We start from the raw sequence: 21,599 nt of genomic DNA, 5'->3' as shown, positions 1-21,599 counted from the left end.
CTCACGACACACCGCCATAATGCCTCGTGAACAACAAAAGAGAGGCCGCAGGGCCGAGAAGAAAGCCCAAAAAGAGGATTCCAAGAGAAAGTTTGAGGAAACGCCAGAAGATCCCGTTGCGAAGCGGATGAAGCCCTCTGCCGACGACGCCGACGAGACCAACGAGACCAACGAGGCCAATGACGACGTCCAACTTCCCGAAAATGAGGACTACATTCCCCTTGACCAGGGCGAGGAGCAGGAAGGCGAGCGACCTAATGAGGATGGAGACATGGTATTCTACGGTCTTCTGGACGAGGAGGAGTCGGAATACTTCCAGCGCGCCAACGAAATGCTGGAGCTGAACCAGTTCCAGGACGCTGAAGAGCGCAGCTTGTTTGTCGATAGTGTATACGCGGAAGCCAGTGGCAAGGAGTTGAAGATTGCCTGCAGTCAGGGCTGTTCGAGACTCATGGAGAAATTGATCTCAATGTCAGACGCTCGCCAACTGCGCCGGATATTCAGCAAATTCATCGGCCACTTCCTCCACCTAGTGCAGCATCGGTTTGCCAGTCATTGTTGTGAGACACTTTTCATTCACGCTGCGCCTGCCGTAATGCAAAAGACGAAATCTCAACCCAAAAAGTCGGACGAAGAAGGAGAGGAAGAGCCGGAGCTGTCGCTTGCAGAAATGTTCATGGCTGTTATTGAGGAATTGAAGGAAAATTGGGGATATCTGTTGACGGAGCGATTTGCATCGCACACAATCCGAGTGCTACTCCTGGTTCTTGCAGGCGAGCCGGTGGATGTTACGTCGAATGAGTCGTTTGTCGCGAGTCGCAAAAAGGAAAGAATTGAGATCCCGACTGTTCAGGGCGAGGAGAAGGCGAGCAAATCGAAAACCGAGAAACACGCTGTTCCAGAGGCGTTTGAGCCCGCACTCAAGAAGATCATGACTGATATGGTCTCCGGTCTCGACGATGTTTATCTCCGAGCCCTGGCTACCCATCCAGTTGGAAACCCCGTGCTTCAAGTACTGTTGTTCCTGGAGCTTTCTCACTTTGGAAAGTCTAGCGCCAAAGATCCCAAGTCGACCATCCGCAGACTGGTTCCCGATGAGTCGTTTGAGGAAGAATCCGAAAGCGCGGTTTTCATTCGTGGTCTCCTATACGACCCAGTGGGTTCTCGCCTACTAGAGACGATGGTGCGATACCTTCCTGGTAAATCATTCAAAAACCTCTACAGGAACAACTTGGGTGACCGAATTGGATCCCTCTCTCGCAATAGCACTGCTGGATATGTAGTCCTTCGGATGCTGGAAAGACTCGGCAAGGATGACTTGAAGATTGCCATGACCAACATTATCCCTGAAGTTCCGGGCCTGATTGAACGGTCGAGACTCATTGTCCCTAAAATGTTGATCGAGCGGTGTGTGTACCGTGGTGTTGACACAAAGCCTCTTGCCGAAGCACTCGAGGCTGCTTATAGCCAGGATCCTGTCATAAGACTGCAGCAGATGCTCAAATTCAACCCCTCCGAGAATACAGCCCCACAATCCGAAGACCACGATATGGACGAGGGCAACGACGGAAAGGATCGCAAGCCACGAGGCCCACCCCCGATATCTGCAGCTGAGAAGGCAGAGAAACTGCATGGCTCTCTGCTGGCACAGGCCATGTTGACCGTTCCTGGCCCACTGAGCCAGCTTGTCTACACGAGTCTCCTCGCCCAATCATCCGAAACCATCGTACAACTTGCCCAAGAAACCACCTCTTCCCGCGTTCTCCAACAGGCCCTCACTTCCACAACCTCCACGCCTCAAATCCGGCGACAGCTCACCACCCGTTTCCAGGGTCATCTCACACCTCTTGCCTTGAGCGCCAGCGGGTCACACGTAGTGGATGCGCTCTGGACTGCAACCAAAGATATCTTCTTTGTCAAGGAGCGCATGGCACAGGAACTCGAGCAGCATGAACAAGAGCTCCGCGATTCCTTTGTGGGTCGCGCAGTCTGGCGAAACTGGTCAATGGATCTCTTCAAGCGCCGCCGACGCGATTGGGCTCACAAGGCCAAGGGCCTTGAGGAGCGAACCGAGAGCAATGAAGGCGCCGAACGTCCCAAGTCTAAGCTTGAACAGGCTCGGGCCCGTTATGCAGCAGCCAAGGAAGCAGCCGATGCTGGTGCTACTGGTGCGAACCAGACTGCGGTGGCTAGCAGGTGAAGAAGTACAGTGGTGGTAAAAATTACATATTGGACGAAATGCACATGTACTCATACAAAAAGGCGTTGATGCATTCAATTGTTTCATTGCTTTATATCTATTTCTATAACTTTCTTATGAATCGATATCATATTTCAAAATATATTGGAGATATTTAGAAGATTGTCTAGTTGTATATAGTTGATGAGGGCACCGGGTTCCTGCAGATCAGCCCGAATCTTAACATCCTTGTCCGCATATGATATATGCATGGAATCTAGATACTTGGGACTATACAAAGCCCAACAAAATATGAGTATAGCCGAGTATAGATCATCGCATGCTCGGCCGAATATACCTATGATGTCAGGCTCTGCGGGATTGTCGCCATCTGCCGAGATCGCCGGGTGAACTTTTTTTCTCTTTCAATTGCGCCTTTTGCCCTCTTTTCGTTTTTGTTTCTTCTGCATACACTTGGTTCTGTCTCTCCTTGCATCTTTATATAGTAGAACATTTTAACCTGTACAAATGTCAGGCATTGCGCACCCAAACCGCGCTGATGAAGTGCAAAGCGTGAGTCAACTCCATATCGCAATGATCTACACCCCGCAGCAATCTTTATTCATGCCCTGATACTAATATAATCACTCTACTTAGCTTTTGAAAGCAGTAGAAGACCTTCTCATTCCATTTATCCGATCTGCAGACGAGGATCATCGCGGGTCCTCGAAACAAAAGAATGGCACCAACGGCACCAACGGCACCAATGGACACACTGGATACACTGGACTGGCTGGGACCTCGTTGGTAGATTATAAGAAGCCTGAAGAGCTGCGGGATATTCTTCAGCTCGAAATCCCAGAGAAAGGTACCAAGCAGGAAGGTCTCATTGAGGTCTTGCAAAAGGTTCTGAAATACTCGGTCAACACCTGGCACCAGGGCTTTTTAGACAAACTATATGCCTCAACCAATGCGCCCGGCGTGGCAGCAGAGCTCATCCTTGCTACCTTGAACACCAACGTACACGTCTACCAAGTGTCGCCTGCGCTGACAGTCATTGAGAAATATACCGGCCAGCGGTTGGCGAACCTCTTCGGGCTGAACGGCCCACGGGCTGGAGGTATTTCCGTGCAAGGCGGATCCGCATCGAACACCACCTCCATTGTCATTGCGCGCAACAACCTCTACCCGAGTACGAAAACAGACGGAAACGGCGGGTACAAGTTCGTGCTCTTCACGAGCGCGCACGGCCACTACAGCGTGGAAAAGGCGGCGCAGATGCTCGGGTTCGGCAGCAGTGCTGTCTGGCCCGTTCCAATCGACAAGGTCGGCCGCATGATCCCAGCTGAGCTCGAGAAGCTGGTCCAGAAGGCGCAGAGCGAAGGTCGGACGCCGTTCTATGTCAATGCCACCGCAGGCACAACCGTCCTGGGATCTTTCGACCCCTTCAACGAGATCGCAGCCATTTGCCAGAAATACAACATGTGGTTCCACGTCGACGGGTCCTGGGGCGGCTCGTTTGTCTTCTCCGAGCGTCAGAAGCATAAGCTAGCCGGTGCAGAGAAAGCGAACAGCATCGCTATCAACCCCCACAAAATGCTCGGCGTTCCGGTCACCTGCTCGTACCTTCTAGCCTCGGATATGCGCCAGTTCCATAAGGCCAACACCCTTCCCGCGGGATATCTATTCCACAACGAAGAGGACGAGCCTACCAACGGCGACGAGTTGGAAATCGACTCCCCGGAAGTGTGGGACCTGGCAGATCTCACTCTTCAGTGTGGTCGACGTGCTGATTCACTCAAGCTATTTTTGGGTTGGACATACTATGGCAACGAGGGCTACCGACAGCAGATTGACTCGGCATGCGACATCGCCGCGCACTTGGCTAACACCATTGCGCAACATCCCGATTTCGTTCTTATTAGCGAGAACCCGCCGCCCTGTCTGCAGGTGTGCTTTTACTACGCCCCAGGGAGGGAGTTCGTGTACCCGCGCGGCATTGTCTCGAATGAAGCACAACGCGCGAAGAATAACAGCAAGGTCACTGAGCAGGTCACGCATGCGATCGTGCACAAGGGCTTCATGGTGGACTTTGCGCCTCCCAGTGGGGACGAGGACGAGGCTGGGAATGGGAAGTTCTTCCGGTGCGTGGTGAATGTCCAGACGACAAAGGAGACGGTTGATTCGCTTGTCCGCGCCATTGAAGAGGTGGGTCCTGGTATTGTTGAGTCTTTGAAGGCGAGTAACTCGGCTGTTCCGCAGAAGCGGCCTGGCGAGCGTGGACATGGGCCTGTTGTCCATCATGTTTGAGCAGGTGCGTGATTTGTTTTCTTCTAATTTACTTGCACATAGAGAGTAGAGCTTATGGACATGAGAGACGGGATACGACATACAAGATATCTGGTGCAATATATGAGGCTCTGTATCAATTTGACACCCTAAGAACAAGATGAGCCAATATTTTGGAGCCCAACTGTGGAGGCTGTAGAACAGTCGGCATCGTTTCGAACTATACCTACTTGAACAGTAGTAATAAATTCTGTGCAAGGAGAATAGCTCGGGTATGTATAGAGTGATATCAAAGCTATCAACTGCCAATCTCGACCCTACGTTCCAACACGGAGCGAGCCTCAGCTTCCGATAGAGAGTCGATCTCTAATTCAGCAAGCACACCCCGTGCGCTCTCGTTATCCCTGAACAGCCTCTTCTCCACATCCCACAGCCTTAAAGGCACGTCCTCCTTTGCAGAGAGGTCTCCTTGATCAGCTGTACTCAAGCAAAGTATACGCAGTCCTTCACTGAGTTTTTTGATGGTTCGGAATGAGATGCCTGCCTCGCTAGACGGACCGAGCGCAGAATCCACCACGTGACACAGATGGTCGACATCGCTAGCAAGCTGGGCCGCTCCAGTCTCTGAAAATGTGTGTTTGGTCAGCACGCTATCCCAGATGTAGCCTTGGACAGACAACAAGAGCTGGCGCGAGACTCGTCGTAGAGGCGCAGTTCCCAGTGCGCGAGAGAGGAAGGATAGCTGCGTGGACAAGACACGCATTGCATGGGCGATATCGGAAGTGGGTGAGAGGGGAGCCGCCGTCGCTGTGGCAGAGGGGGTTGACAGCGTTGCCCATGTGGATACGCGAGAGTAGGGCTTCAGAGCGGCGAGGATATTGGAGGACAAGGTGGATGTGATGATAGTTTCCGAGCGAAGTCGGAGACGACGGTACGCGGATGCCGTCTCATCGAAGAGGGCGCCATCGGATGAGGTCGCGCTGTGGGTGCCGTTGTTATTGGCAACTGCGGGTGAGGTACGCGACGCTACCTCTGCAACAGACATAGTACCAGCTACGTTGCGACCGCTGTCTCGGTTTTGTCGAACCCGATCTTGAAGTTCGGACCAGAGCTCAACGAAGAACACATCGTTGCTCCAGTCCTCCATCTTCTTCTCAAGGTATTCAGCACTTCCGAAGACCCTGCACAGTCGCTCCAGCCCGGCGACACCTTCGACGCTGGCTTGCCCGTCGGCTCCCTGTACAGTCCGTCCAAGCGTCGACGTCATCGCGAGGTAGGCCTCTAGTGCAGAATAGAGGCGCTCATGGAACTGGTCGAATATTGTGATTTGGATGTCAATGAGAAATCGCAGCTTCTGACTAAAAGATGACAGGGGCTGATAGCGCTCAGTTATAGTTTCGAGAAGGTCATTCACGCGGATTGCAGCCTTTGTTGGTTTCGTTGCAGTGAGCTCCATGCCATCGTAATCGATTTCTCCGCTGTCCACGGTGTCGATGATATCTTTGTATCTCGCCAATGCAAAGTCCTTCTCAACCTGAAGCCATCGATCATACCAGCCCTGTTTGGTCAACTCTTCCCAGGTCACGCCCTTCCAATTGTCGTCCGCATATGGATCTGGCATATAGTTCCACGTTTCTCGGATTTCGTTATCAAAATCCATCAGTTCATGAATGAAGTGGCTGAGCAATTGAGGGTAGTTTGAAATTTGAGGGAGGAACAAGCCGATTTTCTGCCTCAGCATAGGAAGCAATGCAGTGATGTAACTATGTGATGCGTTGTAAAAATTCCATTCCAGACTTGGACCGACTGCTTCGGCTCTTTCGTCGAAGATGGGCTGCAGATAAGAGACAAAAAACCCGCCGAATTGGTTGATGAGGTCCATTATGTGCGAGAGGAAATATTCAGGCTAGAAACCAAGTTAGACTTCTATTTATGCATTGTCCTAGGTCCACATTACCTTATCCAGTCGGTTTGTTGGCTTGTCTCCACTAAAGTGGTATTTGAATCGGAGATCGAGATGATGCACCATGACCTCTAATGGGAACAAGACTGGTGGTTCGAAGCTCAGTCCGGACGCGAGTGCATCACGGCTTTGAAGTTCACTAGAAGGAAACTCGTTAAAATAGGCATCCAGATATGAATGGACAGATCATACGGTAATTGCAGGTCGATCAACAGTTCAACGTCTTGCCTCCACCGGGCTAGGAGTTGGTTCGTAACATTCAGTTGTTTTGTCGGCCATTTCAACTCTTCCAGCGTCTTTTGCAGCCGGTCGCTGAAGTATGTCTTCATTTGTTGTCTCAATGCAGAGGCTAGTTTGTCTGTATAGTCGACAAGATGGGGAGCCGCTCCTTCGGCAGCAGGCTGGGCGTCCTTTAGTAGTCCGACGATAGTTCGTAGTCGGGCATACGGTTTCAGAGCGGCGCGTGGTTCGGAGGCAATGTCTGCTAAAGCTTGCTTGCTGTATTGCTGTCTCAGTATCCAGCCCCTCACGATTGGTGAATATAGCATTACCTCAATTCCTCGGCTTCCTTGAGCAACTCCACATATCCCTTGGATAGTTCAAGCCGTTGAAGTTTCTCCATGCTCTTTTCCAGACTCCGTACCGCCTCATCGCTGGTTTCGGATTGTGTGATGGCCATTAATCGTCGGTCGATGTCCGCTTGCTCCGCAGTGAACGCCTCGGCTTGCTTTCGAGTGGCTTCGGCATGATCGTTAGAGGCTTTTGTGGCATTTGAAAGTGCTTCGCCGGCTTCCGCTAGCTATTTGGTCACGAGTTTGTATCAGTCATGTTTAGAGAGAAGGTTGGGGTTGTGAGGGGCGGTACCTGCTTCCGCTGAAGCTCCTGTTGCGCGCGTAGACTGGATAGGAGCGAATCTAAACTCTCCAGATCGGCAGAAACCTGAATCTTGTCATTTAAATAATCTTCGACCCTAGTCCGCTCATGCGAAGATAATTCCGTGAGAGAGGCCATTGTTGAAGGAGGAAACTTGACTGCGGAAGCGCGAGGTGTCGCGAATGTTGATCTCCGCCTTTTGGACTGACGTCTTCCGCAGTGGCAACCATAAGCTCTCACACTTTCAACCCTTTGAATAATGCCCAGTCCAGCCAAGAAGCGAAAGGGAACTGGAGATTCGTCACCACCGAAGCGCAGTATTAAATCGTTCTTTAAAGAACAGATCACCGAACAAAATAATTTAAAAGTCCCCGATATCACTGAGCAAACCCTCTCCGATGAAGCTCTTGCGCGCAAACTACAGGCCGAGTGGAATGAGCAGGAAAATGCAAGCACTCCTACTGAGGATACACAAGCAGAGCCGCAAATCGACCCAGCCCCCTCTACATTAAGCTCGCTTGTTTCACCCCCGGTAGCGCCGGTAATACCAAAGAAGAGCACTCTCTCACTACAGTCGTCAGCTGGGACGGAGGATACAATATCCCTTGCTATTCCGCTTGATCAAAGCCCCCAGAGATTCGACGCGAGTCAATACGCAGCAGAACTGCGGTCGCATTGGGCAAGCGAAGGCGGAGATGCTTCGTACGCTTTATTAACGAGAGCCTTCGTCCTCGCGAATGCGACAACCAGTCGAATAAAGATTGTCGATACGCTGGTCAACTTTCTTCGGATTCTGATTGAAGGGGACCCGTCGAGTGTCCTGCCTGCTGTGTGGCTAGCAACTAATTCCATATCACCCCCATACGATGAACTAGAGCTAGGCCTGGGAGGCTCTTCGATCTCCAAAGCACTAAAAAAGATATACGGCCTCAATAGCCAAGGGCTCAAGACCCTGTATGATAAGCACGGCGATGCGGGAGATGTTGCATTCGAAGCTAAAAAACGACAAGCATTCACTCTGGTGAAGCCGAAGCCTCTAAGAATCAAGGGAGTATACCAGTCACTGAAGAAAATTGCCACTAGCAAAGGACCTGGTAGTCAAGAAACCAAACAGAGGATCGTCGAGAAGCTTCTACAGGATGCGCGCGGTGCCGATGAGAGTCGATATATTGTCCGGACATTGGTTCAGAATCTGCGAATTGGTGCAGTGAAGACGACGATGCTGATTGCTCTCGCACGATCTGTCTTATATTCTAAGCCAGCCGGGGCGGATTTTGAGGTTCGTCCGCATCAACTTGCATGCTTGAAGAAGGACGAGCTTGCAGAACTCTACAGCAATGCGGAAGAAACAGTCAAAGCGTCATACGCTAGACATCCTGATTACAATGATTTGGTGCCCTGCTTATTAGAGATCGGACCCACGGAAGAGCTTTTAGTCAGATGCGGCCTAACCATGCACATTCCACTAAGGCCGATGCTGGGCAGCATCACACGCGATCTGTCGGAGATGTTGACGAAGCTCCAAGGCCGAGACTTCAGCTGCGAGTACAAGTATGACGGGCAACGTGCGCAGGTACACTGCGACGAGCAAGGGAAAATTTCTATCTTCTCGCGCCATCTGGAGCTCATGACGGAGAAGTACCCAGATCTTGTCTCCCTGGTCCCGCAAATACGAGGAGAAGGCGTGTCCAGCTTTATCCTGGAGGGAGAAGTAGTTGCCGTGGACCGTGAGACTGGCGATCTTAAGCCATTCCAGGTCTTGACCAATCGTGCAAAGAAGAACGTTGAAATCGGAGACATCAAAGTCAATGTCTGTCTTTTCGCATTCGACCTCATGTTTCTCAACGGCGAGCCTTTGCTAGATCGCCCCTTTCGAGAACGCCGCGAACTACTTCGCAGTCTCTTTGTAGAGATTCCAAAACACTTCGGCTGGGTGAAGAGCACGGATGCGACATCAGCGGATTCCGAGCCTGTCCTTGAGTTTTTCAAATCTGCCATTGATGTCAAGTGCGAGGGCATCATGGTCAAACTCCTCGACAACGAGCGCGGTGCAAACACTCAAATCAACAACAACCTCTCTGACGAAATAGCTACCAAAATCCCCAAGCAACCAAATCAAGCAGCGTCCGACCCAATAACCAAAGCGAAACCCACCCGACGTAAACCTCTCCTCTCAACCTACGAACCCGACAAACGACTCGAATCCTGGCTCAAAGTAAAAAAAGATTACAGCACTTCCTCCGAAACCCTCGACCTAATCCCGATAGCCGGGTGGCACGGCCAAGGCCGCAAAGCAAAATGGTGGTCCCCGATCCTACTGGCAGTACGCAACCCGGAAACAGGATCCCTGGAAGCCGTAACAAAATGCATGTCCGGGTTCACGGACAAATTCTACCAAAGCAACAAAGAAAAATATGCACATGGCAGCACAAACGTCATCTCGCGCCCCAGCTACATCGAGTACCACGGCGAACCAGACGTGTGGTTTGAGCCATCTGAGGTGTGGGAAATGGCTTTTGCAGATATCACGCTCAGTCCTACCTACCCGGCGGCTATTGGGCTGGTTAGTGATGAGCGCGGGTTGAGTCTGCGCTTTCCACGTTTTATCAAGGTTCGTGATGATAAATCCATAGATGAGGCTACCTCGTCGGATTATCTAGCGTTGCTGTGGCGGAAACAGATGGAACGGACTGGGGAGACCGGGGAGGTTGCTCTAGAGGAGGGAATGGAGTAGATGAGTTCATTTATGTCGGATACCACAATCTATGTATAACCTGTGATTCTCGAAGCCAGTGCCCTCGACCATTTTCACCATACCGCTAGGCTGATCCACATGCGAGTTGTCGTTTAGATTAGTACTTCAGGAGATCTAACTTCATGTTTTTTGAAATAGAGAACCCCTCTTCAAGCTGTACCAAGAGCTATTGAACATGCCACCCCCAGCCTAAGAAGCAGGCAAGACACCAGCAGTCTGATAGGACTCGAAAGTCTTCAGCCACGTGCTGTAAGTGTCATCGTAGCGGGACCAACCAAGCTTTCTCGCCTTCGACACCGTGCTAATGAGTGGTGACTTCATGCCAGTAGGTGTGATGTACCAATTCATCAGGGCGAATGAGTCCAGCTGGAAAGCGTCGGGGTCACCGCCATTCTTGGCCACAATGCTCTCCCAAACAGGGCGCTTGTCCTTGGCCCACTCAAGCATGTCCATGGGCTCAGTGGTTTCCGTGGGTTCACTCGAGCCTAGCGGGGTCTTGAAGTAGTCAGCCAGGAAATGCCAAAGGAACTTCCAGACGATCACGTCACCGTTGACGTGATTGAACGCCTCATCCTTGCAGCACTCCTGGGTAGCAGCCCACACGGTCAAGTCAGCAATGCTAGGGGCGTAAGACTGGTTCTCGACCCGAAGGTAGCCGTTCAAGCTTCCTGGCCATTTGGGAGGCACGCCGAGCTCACGACAAATGAGGAAGTACTGAGCAATAGGCAGAGCCTCGTTGATGCCAATGTCTGTTATTGATTGCGTCAGGTATGAAGTAACAAAGAAATTCGAGGTGTCCTACATTGAGAGGCATATCCAATAATTCCCATCGGACGAATGATATTGTAGTTCCAGGTTTGGCGACGCTTTTGGATAGCAAACATGTCATCCTCCTGTTCATAATAGAAAAGGGATTCAGGTCCGTCATATCGAGGCATATCTTCCACGAGTGGGGAGTTCAGCTCTCGGAATTGAAATCCGTAATGCTAACTATAAATCAGTGATTGCCATCTTTGAGACCTGGGGTAAATAATGATTCCGGCAAATCGAATATCACGATGTACCTTTCCGCCCGTCTGTAGAACAACACGCTGCAATTTCGGACAAGCTTGATCCACAGCTTCCAAGAAGTTTCTGAACAAGGGGCCATTCTTTTCATAGAGGATTGAGAAGTCGTTGCTGTGGATGTACGACGTGAAGAATGCATGCGTGACGCCTCCACAGAGTTCTTTGATCTGCTCCACAATGCTCGCCGGAGAGCTCAAGAAGTCCAGGGCAACAAACTCAACCCTGGGATCCGTGAAGCGAGCGTTGAGTGGCCTACGTGAGGTGATGATGATCTTTGACCTTTTTTTTCCAAGAATTCTAGTTAGACAAGGACAAAAAAGAACCGTCTGAGGGGTCGCATGTCAAGGTATTCGGGATCTTCACCATTCAGTTTCGGGACGCCGAGTAAGATAATCGACAATGGCATGACCAGTAATTCCGTTGGCACCGGCAACAAAAGCAACACCGCTGCTGGGCGAATCGAGTCGACGCAGGTGGCTCATGACGGCAAAGAAACAAGATAGATGATGATAATGCTGGTGCTGAGGGCCGATGATGGAGAGGAAATGCTGGTGCTGAGGGCCGATGATGGAGAGGAATTTCTGGCTAGAAAGCGACCTGTTTTATAGTCCTCTTGTGATCTCCCGTCTACCTACCGGATCGGAACCGACTGTAATGACCCTGGCCGGCGCGAGTCTCGATCAGGGTGTTGGCCCTTGTTTTGGCAGCTTTTGGTAAGACATCTCGGAATGAGGGAATTATGTGAAACCCACTCGGATGCAGATTTTAAAACATAAATGCATGGGAAAACGCTGCCTGCATCTGTAGACGTGGTGTGGGCTTGAAGTAGATAGGCCCGGGGATCTGCCCAGGTACACGCTTGATATGCCAAGCACCAAGTTTGGTTAGGCTGCGGTCTCGTGCCCCCACGCCTTGCAACCAATTGCCCTCCAGTTCCGTCATGAGCATTCTACCACCCATTTTCTGATATGAACCACAATTCCCACTTCTGCTTGAACTTTTGGAAAGATTAGGATTTTTGATGGTAAGTCTAATCTATGAGACCGCTATTGACTTTCAGCAATCGACAGGTCGTAAGGTTGTGGGCACAAGAGCCAGGCAGCACAATGTGGGCATGTCGTAGCAGTGAATCTGGACCGACTGTGAATTGCCTTTTTAGGCTTAGGGGCGTAATACACCGTTGTGTACAGTCTCACCTCTAAAACAGAAGAATTGTTGGAGAGCAGATTGCTCTAAATTCAAAGGTTGAGAGAAAGATAACTTGGTTGGAAGGCATTTTGAGTTGTATAAGGTCACATCTTCATTCTATATAGTCTTATCTGTGGGGAGTGTGAAACCGAAAGAGTAAAGTTAGATCACCATCCTACTAGAACTATGGTATAGTATGCGACTAAAAAACGAACGTAAATGTAGCATTTACAACGGTTCTTAGGGACACCCCGTTTGCTTGTGTAGCAACATGCTACACCTTAGCTACAAACTTGCTGAAGGCTTTGGCCGCAGCTCGACAAAGCCGCGGAAGTCCGGTGCCTGGCATTGCTGTATGTAATCATAGTATTTATGTACCCCTTCGATCCTAGATAGAATTAGTATATTGACCAACAATTATCGGTGTAGAGACTTACCAGAGTGGCTCTGATTTGCCGGAAGAACTGCGAGCCTCCCATACATTTACCTTTGGGTATAATGAGTTATTCCACTGCTGATTCAATTTCTTCACCCACCCCTGAGATGCAGATAGAGTCGGCTCACAGCAGTCAATATGGGACTTGCGAAGACTCTTCAAAGTGGAGAAGATCCACTGTGCTTGACATTCAACAGTCGTTGGAGCATTCACTTTAACAGTTGGGCCTTGTGGACCGCATAGATAGAACATGTTAGGAAATCCAGGGACAGCCATCCCCAGATAGGAAATGATACGGGTTTTCCAAACGTCCGCCAAATCCACACCGTTTTTGCCAGTGATGTTCAATCTGGTTAACCCGGTACCCAAAGGCTCAAATCCAGTTGCGCAGATAATGACGTCGAATTCACGTTTGGTTGAGCCACTCTGGATGACGTTTTTGGTGATCTTCGTCAACTCTTCTTTTCTCATGTCTACCACATCCACGTTGGACCTGTTGAATGCGTCGTAATAGTTGTCAACAGAGCAAGGTCTTTTAATTCCAATCGGATAGGGGAGCGTCCGAGGGACAAGTATGTCTCGTTTGATAGGGTCTCTTATCTTCGCTCGGGCCAGCTTCGCCCAGGACTAATATAACTGTTCGTTGGCTTCTCTATTCGTCAAGACATCCGAAAAGTTGCCCAAGATGAGACTAAGACCCCCTTCCTTGTATAGCCGCGTGTTCAAAATATCACGCAGTGGAGACCCTATGGCCACTGACTCCGAATCTTGAAAAAGATAGTCGAGGCCGGTGAATGATTTCGGGGATCGTATAAAAGCCGCGCGACTCCCCTCTGGTGTCAAAGATGCGGCAAGCGGATTCGAAAATTTGTCGGATTCGGGCGAGGCTGGGAAAACCACGACAGGCGTCCTTCGATAAACTGTCAAACTTTTTACTTCCGGCGCAATGCTAGCGATGACCCCTCCAATATAGCCCTAAAACTACCGTGCGCAACAAAAACTCGTAAACAGCAGCCAATCTGTAAGACCCCCACGCAAACTTCTCTGTCAGATAACAGTAGATCCTTGCTGCCCGATATCTCCTGCGCATGCCTGAGGGGCAGTTGGAATAGGTAAAAGTATCCATAAATGACCTTACTCCTGACTTCGTTTGCCAAGGAGGAAGTTTCGCGGGATGGATCGGAAGCTCAGCGGGGACTGAAGCCGAGCGTACATGAGCGATCTCGGTATTGGGCGAGTCTATTGCTGATTCAATCAATCTTTGCAGCATCGCTGGATCGGATGCCCATAGCCGCTGGGACTCCGGATCACAGGCCTGGGGCACGTTCTCCATTTCGGAGATAGCTCCAGTTTTGGCATCCGGGTATTTTAGGATATTTGTATAGAACTGAGGCGTGAGAGGCTGGATTAGGAGGGTGGGGGGAGGTGCAGATGTAAAGGTTTTCACCGGAGAACGCATTGACATAGGGTGGAGATGTAGTGATTTGGCAGGCGTATAGATCACCTCCAAAGGAAAACGGCATGTTTTGACAAGGTGGGAGAGGTATAGCCGGAAGAAAGGCTCCAAACCCCTGTGAAGACTGTTAGAAAATTCAAATAATCAACGGAGATCAGTGAGAGGACCTTTCTGTTTCTGAGGCATTGCGTGGGATATTTCCCTTCTTCACGTCCGGTTTGTTCAAATAGGGCATGTTCCCTCTGAATCGAATACGGAGTGCCTCCACCACAATCCGACCAATCGATACTGGCACAACAAATGACCAGCTGAGAAGAAAGCTCACCAGCTCCCAGGATGATGTTTCAAGAGGGTCAATGGGAGGAGCAACGGAGAAAAGACGACTAGAAATCTTAGGCTTTCCAGATGTGCTGATAAGCGTCATATTAGAGTGCAGAGGGCCACCTTTCTCAGGTGCTGGATCTAATGGATCCATGAATCGAAGGGCGAATCCGCCTTCAACTTTCTCGACAGGCGAAGCAAATATGTCTTTCTCCCAGCTGCCTTTGTAATACTTGGCAGTGGGAGCCGATGATGTGAACCGAATGAGTTGATCGCCATCAGGTCCCTTTCCTAAAGCAGCGCTGAAAACCTCGCAAGTTTTCACTTTCTCATGAGAGGAAGAGTCTTCCTTGGTTAATCGGCAGAAAGCGTTCTTTTTTTCGCCGTATGAGTTGTTGATTTCCATGATGATTCCACTGAGCTCTTTGAGAGGCGAGTAGAGATACCAATACGAGATCGGGCTTTTGGTCCACCAGAGAAACTGAGGGATGCTGATAAGATACGCATAAGGGTATTGTTTTGGATCCTCGCCCTGGAAGTATTAACACCAAGGCATAAAGATTTTCCAGGTAGAACTAACATACCCGTTCTTTCAAAAAGTGTTCTAGTTTTGCGGCCAGGGTTAGATGGCCATCTCCACGGTGAAGATACCAACTGGTATCAATTCTAAACCAAAATGGAATCCGGAAGATTCTCTTCACAAAAGAGTAGAAAGGATTTGTGACCGAGGTTTGTTGATCACTTTCAATAGAAACTACAGTCCCAACACGACCACGAAGTCCAACGGGCACACCAACGAGGAAATAAACAATCCAGTAATGGTACTTCTCCGGGAAGAAGCTAGCATGTGTTAGACGTGCCGGATAGAGTTGAGGTCTTCCCAGCAACGTATTCTCGGCTTTGGGGTCTTCATTAGACCACAAGACCAACTTTCGTCGGAGAAATGCTACCATAGACACCCAAGCAAGTAGTGTACTAATAACAGCTAACAGGAAGAAAGGCGTAATGATCTTGATACTCTTGGCCCAGCCAATTTGGTGAATGGCATCCACCAAGATAGGGAAAAGGACAATAAACATGTTGGTTCCAGCTGAGCTCTTGTGGTAGTGGGATGACTGGATGAAATTTATAGAGACAAAGAAGATGATAGTCCCTGATGCCCAAACTTGAACATAAAGACAAAACAGTATATCGGGCGAGCGGATTGTGCAATCGAATTGGTGTTTGATGCAAGAAGATACGACTAGTCTATGCCGAACTATACACGAGATTATCACAACTCATATATCTTCTATTGGCTAGCGCAACCACTCACCGCATCGTTTTTCCACATGTCAGTTGCATGAGGCTAGAGAACTGTATACGGCCGGAGAATGCGTATAGACGAAACGGTCACTATTGCAATCCCAGATGGGGTTTTCTGCGTTAGGTAGAGCATGTAAAGTGGGTTTGAATTGACTGCGATCAAACACAAGGAGGTCAACAACCCGTATATAGTTAATACTTAACTGATCTCCCATGGATCTACTCCTAACGTCCTAGATATTCCGAAGGGGTGTAGTGGGTCGAGCGGTGACTGGTGGATCTAGCAAGATGTGTAACAAGACATGTAAGCCATGCTAGTATCTAGACTTCTGTCAGTATCATATGCCAAAGTAAGTAAACGGCATTCTCACAAGAACAATAGCGCCGAGCAGCTATAAGTTCTGGCTTGAGAAATCTGTAGAAAGATATCCGAAACACGCTTTGGTTCTCATTCATCTTGCTTGAAGAATAATTTTTCTTGGATTTCACCATGGTTCCCTCGGAGAACAAGACTTTCTCCAAAGTGCTCATTATTGGAGCTGGCTTTTCTGGTCTTGCTACAGCCTGTCAACTTAAAAGAGAGCACAATTGTGATGACTATGTCATCTATGACCGTTCCCCTGCTCCAGGAGGGACTTGGTGGGCAAATAAATGTTAGTTCGTGATTGATTTCTTTTCTTTTCTCTTCAATGGGCTCCAGTGACTGACATGCCATTGTAGATCCAGGATGTGCCGTGGATATCCCAGCGGTCTTCTACAGTCTATCGTTTGCCCCAAATCCCGATTTTTCGAAGGTTTACCCCCCACAAGCGGAGATCTTGGAATACTTCAACAGAGTAGCGGATAAGTTTGATGTCTCTCGACATATTGTTCGGAATACAGAATGGGAAGGGGCTTATTGGCAGGACCTGACAAACAGCTGGTTAGTTAAGTTGAAAGACTTGTCTACAGGTCAGACCTTCTATCACGAGTGTAAGATCTTGATCTCTGCGGTTGGAGCCTTGGTCAATCCAAATCCATTTGGTGTTCCGGGTGCCGAAGTCTTTGAAGGTGATATCGTTCATACCGCTGCGTGGAAGGCGGACTTATCTCTTCATCAGAAAGATGTGATTGTCATTGGCAACGGATGTGAGTTACACTTCCTCTCTGTCCTAGGGGAATGTGGCTAACATCTGATCAGGTTCGGCTGCTCAGCTCATTCCCGCTATCTCCCAAGAAGCTCAAAGCATCACTCAATTCATTCGGGTAAGATATACTTTCTACATATATCAGATATGATTTCTCATTATTCCAGACTCCCCAATTCTATTTGCAAAATGACAATATGCAAATCAGCAATAAATGGAAATTCGTTTTTCGCTATGTGCCCGGTGTTCAACTCCTTTTGAGACTGATTGTGTTCCTCTATTTGGAGAGCACGGCTGTCAGATTCAATATCAATCATAAGGGAAACAAAGCCAGATTTTCATCAGCAGAGAGAAGCAAGGCTTACGTTCAAAGCAATGCACCCGGTGAGTTCGGTTCAATGAAGAGGGATCATTTGTGTCGACCTTTTGCTTACTGCTGTGGCATAAAAGAGCAATATTGGCCCCTTTTGACGCCAAAATATGAGATTGGATGCAAGGCAAGATTTCAGACTGAGCTCCAATTTGGGGATTAAATACTGAGTCTCCTTTCAATATAGCGCCGGATCTTCGACAACAATAGGTATATCAGCTGCCTTCAACAACGCAATATTCATCTTACCGATGACCCGATTGTCAAAGTCTCATCTCATTCGATTCTCACCAAGTCTGGCCAAGAATATCCTGCAGATGCAATTGTAAGTCAATACCTAATACCTTTGCTTGGCTTGTTGCCTTAGTTGATCCCTGCCCTTCCCAATACAGCTTCTTGCCACCGGATTCGCCCTGACGCAATACGATGTCGAGCTGGTAGGGCGAAACGGCCGGACTCGCGATGAACACTGGGGTAACTTCGGCTACAAGGAGGCATACAAATCCACTGCGATGGCCGGATTCCCTAATTTCTTCTATGTTCTGGGTCCCAACTCTGGCAAAGGCCACACATCTGCCATTTACTGCATTGAGAAGTACGTCTGTTTATTTTTGGCCCCCTCTTCCCATAGTATCCCGTTAACTGTGATGCCAGCTACGTCAAGCTTGTCATGAAGGTGATTGCACCGGTTCTTCAAGGTCACGCTTCCTTTGTCGAGGTCAAGCCGGATAGCGAGAAAGATTACAACGAGAGTCTGCATGAGAAAATCGCCACGACGATATTCAATAGCTCGTGCAGTAGTGTAAGCAAAAACAAAAAAGAACTTTCCATCTTTTGCTGTGATTGTATATATCTGATACGCAATTGCTGGCAGTATTTTATCGACTACAAGTCTCAGAAGAATTGGTTCATCTACCCATGGAACTCATTTGTCATGTGGTATTCTACCCATTGGAGCAGTTCTGATGACTGGACATACGATGTAAGTTGGCCAATGAAGGTTTTTGGATTGATTTGGACCCAACAGATTGACATGTGAGTACTATAGGCTCGACCTGATAAGAACCAACGGGTGCTCTCCTTCAGTCATCTGCTACTCCTACTTGCGCTCAGCATGATTCCTATTAGCCTAACTATGACAGTAAGCTAGAAACTGAACTGAACACCGAGAAAGAAAGGATAGAGGATAGATGATAGATGACAAGGATAGGCTAGGTAGTTACTATGAATTCAAATGATTTTTGTTGAGGCACGAACTCGGATTTTGGGCTCCTTGATTTATGAGCTACATTCGCTATAATATTCTTTATCCTTGGCCATACGTGAAAAAGTCCTTTGCGCAGTTTATGCTGTTTGCTGTCTTTGCATAAAACACGTTAGGATGTTCTTACATGTAACGTCCCTAGTATGATCTGAAGCCAAATAGATGGATCGTATTAGTAAATTCTTACAGACACCGTATAAGCGATCGACTATTCTTGTCGATATATATATCCTAGTGGCAGAATATAAGCAAAGTAGGGATTATATGACATCAGATTTGACTTTCAGTTTGATCGTCTCTGATTGGCTACCCAAAAGCCTCTTAAACCGCAACGCGAAAGTGACGCGAAAAGACGCGACCGGATTGGACGTGAAAATGAGGGGTTGACTACGTGGTCCAAGGAAAACTTTCAGCTACTGTTCAATAAGCCGACCAGAGATAGGGAAGTCAATGCTGGGTTGAGATGCTCTCGTCTATATCGTTCTACGGTGATCCACAGTAAGATTTATGGCGGTCTTGGGCCCCCGGGTTGTGTTCTAGGCAATAAGCATGATAAAAATAAGCCGGCTAGAGGAAATATGTAGTTTTTTTTCCAAGGCTGTGCTGAGATACACCTATGTTCTCAATGAACATGTTCCATTTCATTTTGCATCTTCTTATATCAAGACAAGAGCCATGCAGAAATATTAAAAGTCTCATCAAGGGTATGCTGGATGCAAAGGAGGAAAAAAAAAAAGAAGGAAATAAGAGTGAACAGTGAAATTGCCGAGGGCAATCAATGACATAGAAAAAGCAAGACATACGGTCTTGATGAATGAGAGGTAACGCAAGACATGATAGTGAAGCATTTAGAAAGAGAATAAAGACAACGCCTGAGGATGCAAGTCCCAGTAGAGGCCTTCCCAATCAAGGCTCAGGTCTGTCCTCAAAAGAGCAAGCCTCCACACCGGGGAAAGAGGGCAAATTACATAGGGGATGAACACAATGTGTACATAACATGATCATAAGAAAGTCGTCAATGGGGTTTAAGAAGGAGTTAAGGCAAAAATGAACAGAGAAGAGAAAATTGAAGGAGAAACAGAAACAGAAAATGGGTTCATGGGTGCAGTTCGCCGCCGAGTTGTAACGCCAGCCCGGTTTCCTTACCACGAAGTCGAGGGCTGGAGTTACTTGGAGGAACCAGGGCATCAAAGTTCAATCGCTTTCTGTTGCTGGTAAGCGGAGTGCGAGCAGGATTTCCTGGGGTGCGGCCACCCCAGGTTGGTTGAGCCGGGCTAGGAGTCACATTCACGAAATCAGCGAAATTGAATTGCTGATTTGGTGTGCTGATGTTGGCAAACATGCCGCCGCCCATCGTGGGTGTCATTCCTGGCAGTACGGCGTGCTGGCTGGGAGGAGTGGAGGGTGGGAAGGCCTGGTTCCCGTTGCCCCTTGCAACCCGAGCCGGGGTCGGGGAATTGGCGAGGTATAGAAGCAAATCCGCGCCATCCTCGTGGTTCTGAGGCTGGTTGTTTCGGGGCAGTCGCATATGTTTTGGAGGAGGGGTTCGTGGAGGGGAGGAGCCTACGATCGAGCTCATGGTCTGGAAACTGTGCAGTGGCAGATCGGGATCGATCTCTTCTGACGGTCTGGGATATACAGGCGATGACATCTCCGGGATGGTAGCCTCGGACATAAAGGGGGCTTGTGTACGTCGGCTCGTACGGTGTCGATTCATGCCAGGGGAGGATTCCGGCAGTCGGTAAGAACTCTTCCACGAGACCCGGGCTGCCTTGGCAGGACGTTCGGAATCGGAGTCCGACCGGAGGCGCTTTCGACTGGCAGACAGCATGGGCTGCATGACTCTAGAGTTGAAGGTTGCAGCATGTTTATTGCGGGCGGATCGAGGGAGCTCCTTGGAGTAGGTGGAGGCTTGGAGGGGAGGGGAGGTGAAGGGGGTCTCGCAACGGCTGCGTGAGAACTCGGACGAAGAGTCGGAAGGCTTGTCACTCTCGAGAACGGTTCTACCATTCTGCTGGTTCGGGTTCAGGCCATGTAGTCGACCATGTTGGTACTTGAGTTTGGCGAGGCCCAATCGATCCTGCAGACTGAGAGAAACCTGTGCGAAGACAATCCAGGGTCAGTCCCACATCGCCAACAATATCATCGGGACGCATTCGAACGCAGTGGCAAGTATTTGGAGGAATAGCCAAGACTGCATCTCAAGGGATCCGCAGCCTCTTTTTTTTTTTTGATCTCTTACCTGGGCGATATCGATTTTGCGTATCGTTTTTTCTGCCGAGCCCGGCTGCGAGAGAGGCATTGTGTCAAAAACCCAAGCAACCCAAGCGTAACACCCCTATGCAAATACAAAAAAAAGAGAGGATATTTTCGAATGTAGTGTCGAGGTTGGGGTTTGGGGGGGGGGGAGCAAGGGCGAAAGGGAAGGGTGAGAGTTTGGCAAAATGCGGGAACTCGGAGAACAATTCTGGAGAAGCACTTGAACAGATTGGGATTGACAGCTGAAAGAAACCAATTTCTATTGAAATTTTTAACCTGTAGATACTGGGGAAGAACATTTGTGTCTTTGATTTTTGGATATTTTTTGTCTTGAATATGTTTTCTTCCAGATCTACTATGTATACAGAGTACTCTGTATCGAACTAATCTATAGTATAGTACGGAGTACGGAGCACTGAGCACTGAGAGATAACTACTATAGACAAGATAGTTCAATTCAATAACCCCTATCTTGTTTCATTTCTCTATTATTTTATGCCACAATTGTTTGCTCCGAAAATCGATCTATCCATTTACCCTGTTGAATTCTCATCACCTTTTATACCCTGTACGGAGTACAATCTAATCTAAAGCTCTTTATTCTCTTTATTCTCAAATAAGAAAAATGTTTTCCTGCAAATTCCAGGATCCCCATAGAAACCAGGCATGCAGCCACAGATTCCGATCCACTTGAATTGGAGGATGAGGTATCCCCCCTGAGGTATGCTCTAGATCGCCGGAAGCAT

At 48.9% G+C, this 21,599-nt stretch overlaps 9 protein-coding genes across 9 annotated transcripts; 4 read left to right on the top strand and 5 right to left on the bottom strand.

Annotated features, from left to right (window-relative positions):
- Positions 1–19: 19 nt before the first annotated feature.
- nop9 (RNA-binding RNA processing protein NOP9) lies at positions 20–2,200 on the top strand (the record flags this gene model as incomplete). Its single annotated transcript, XM_016738239.1, has 1 exon — positions 20–2,200. The coding sequence occupies one exon, from the start codon at positions 20–22 to the stop codon at positions 2,198–2,200; it is 2,181 nt and encodes a 726-aa protein (XP_016594348.1).
- Positions 2,201–2,707: 507 nt separating this feature from the next.
- Positions 2,708–4,489, top strand: PEX2_009610 (pyridoxal phosphate-dependent decarboxylase family protein; the record flags this gene model as incomplete). Its single annotated transcript, XM_016738238.1, has 2 exons — positions 2,708–2,752; positions 2,837–4,489. The coding sequence occupies 2 exons, from the start codon at positions 2,708–2,710 to the stop codon at positions 4,487–4,489; spliced, it is 1,698 nt and encodes a 565-aa protein (XP_016594347.1).
- Positions 4,490–4,766: 277 nt separating this feature from the next.
- Positions 4,767–7,442, bottom strand: PEX2_009600 (RINT-1 family protein; the record flags this gene model as incomplete). Its single annotated transcript, XM_016738237.1, has 5 exons — positions 4,767–6,374; positions 6,426–6,570; positions 6,624–6,929; positions 6,983–7,230; positions 7,296–7,442. The coding sequence occupies 5 exons, from the start codon at positions 7,440–7,442 to the stop codon at positions 4,767–4,769; spliced, it is 2,454 nt and encodes an 817-aa protein (XP_016594346.1).
- Positions 7,443–7,563: 121 nt separating this feature from the next.
- PEX2_009590 (putative DNA ligase I) lies at positions 7,564–10,038 on the top strand (the record flags this gene model as incomplete). The annotated part of the gene is made up of 1 exon (XM_016738236.1): positions 7,564–10,038. The coding sequence occupies one exon, from the start codon at positions 7,564–7,566 to the stop codon at positions 10,036–10,038; it is 2,475 nt and encodes an 824-aa protein (XP_016594345.1).
- A 210-nt stretch (positions 10,039–10,248) lies between these two features.
- Positions 10,249–11,609, bottom strand: PEX2_009580 (SDR family oxidoreductase; the record flags this gene model as incomplete). The annotated part of the gene is made up of 4 exons (XM_016738235.1): positions 10,249–10,808; positions 10,862–11,045; positions 11,124–11,349; positions 11,491–11,609. 4 exons carry the CDS (start codon positions 11,607–11,609, stop codon positions 10,249–10,251), a joined length of 1,089 nt encoding a protein of 362 aa, XP_016594344.1.
- A 283-nt stretch (positions 11,610–11,892) lies between these two features.
- On the bottom strand, positions 11,893–12,069 carry PEX2_009570 (uncharacterized protein; the record flags this gene model as incomplete). Its single annotated transcript, XM_016738234.1, has 1 exon — positions 11,893–12,069. One exon carries the CDS (start codon positions 12,067–12,069, stop codon positions 11,893–11,895), a length of 177 nt encoding a protein of 58 aa, XP_016594343.1.
- A 531-nt stretch (positions 12,070–12,600) lies between these two features.
- On the bottom strand, positions 12,601–15,607 carry PEX2_009560 (uncharacterized protein; the record flags this gene model as incomplete). The annotated part of the gene is made up of 6 exons (XM_016738233.1): positions 12,601–12,703; positions 12,753–13,244; positions 13,512–13,726; positions 13,965–14,322; positions 14,375–15,060; positions 15,113–15,607. 6 exons carry the CDS (start codon positions 15,605–15,607, stop codon positions 12,601–12,603), a joined length of 2,349 nt encoding a protein of 782 aa, XP_016594342.1.
- Positions 15,608–16,441: 834 nt separating this feature from the next.
- On the top strand, positions 16,442–18,369 carry PEX2_009550 (flavin-containing monooxygenase; the record flags this gene model as incomplete). The annotated part of the gene is made up of 8 exons (XM_016738232.1): positions 16,442–16,490; positions 16,554–16,961; positions 17,014–17,078; positions 17,518–17,655; positions 17,723–17,925; positions 17,985–18,132; positions 18,205–18,312; positions 18,358–18,369. 8 exons carry the CDS (start codon positions 16,442–16,444, stop codon positions 18,367–18,369), a joined length of 1,131 nt encoding a protein of 376 aa, XP_016594341.1.
- Positions 18,370–19,690: 1,321 nt separating this feature from the next.
- PEX2_009540 (uncharacterized protein) lies at positions 19,691–20,896 on the bottom strand (the record flags this gene model as incomplete). Its single annotated transcript, XM_016738231.1, has 2 exons — positions 19,691–20,692; positions 20,837–20,896. The coding sequence occupies 2 exons, from the start codon at positions 20,894–20,896 to the stop codon at positions 19,691–19,693; spliced, it is 1,062 nt and encodes a 353-aa protein (XP_016594340.1).
- Between the last annotated feature and the right edge of the window lie 703 nt (positions 20,897–21,599).

The sequence above is a fragment of the Penicillium expansum genome (genome assembly GCF_000769745.1).
Source record: "Penicillium expansum strain MD-8 chromosome Unknown contig25, whole genome shotgun sequence".
NCBI lineage: Eukaryota > Fungi > Ascomycota > Eurotiomycetes > Eurotiales > Aspergillaceae > Penicillium > Penicillium expansum.
Note: the sequence above shows the minus strand (reverse complement) of the source record. Positions and strands in the feature narration are given on the sequence as shown.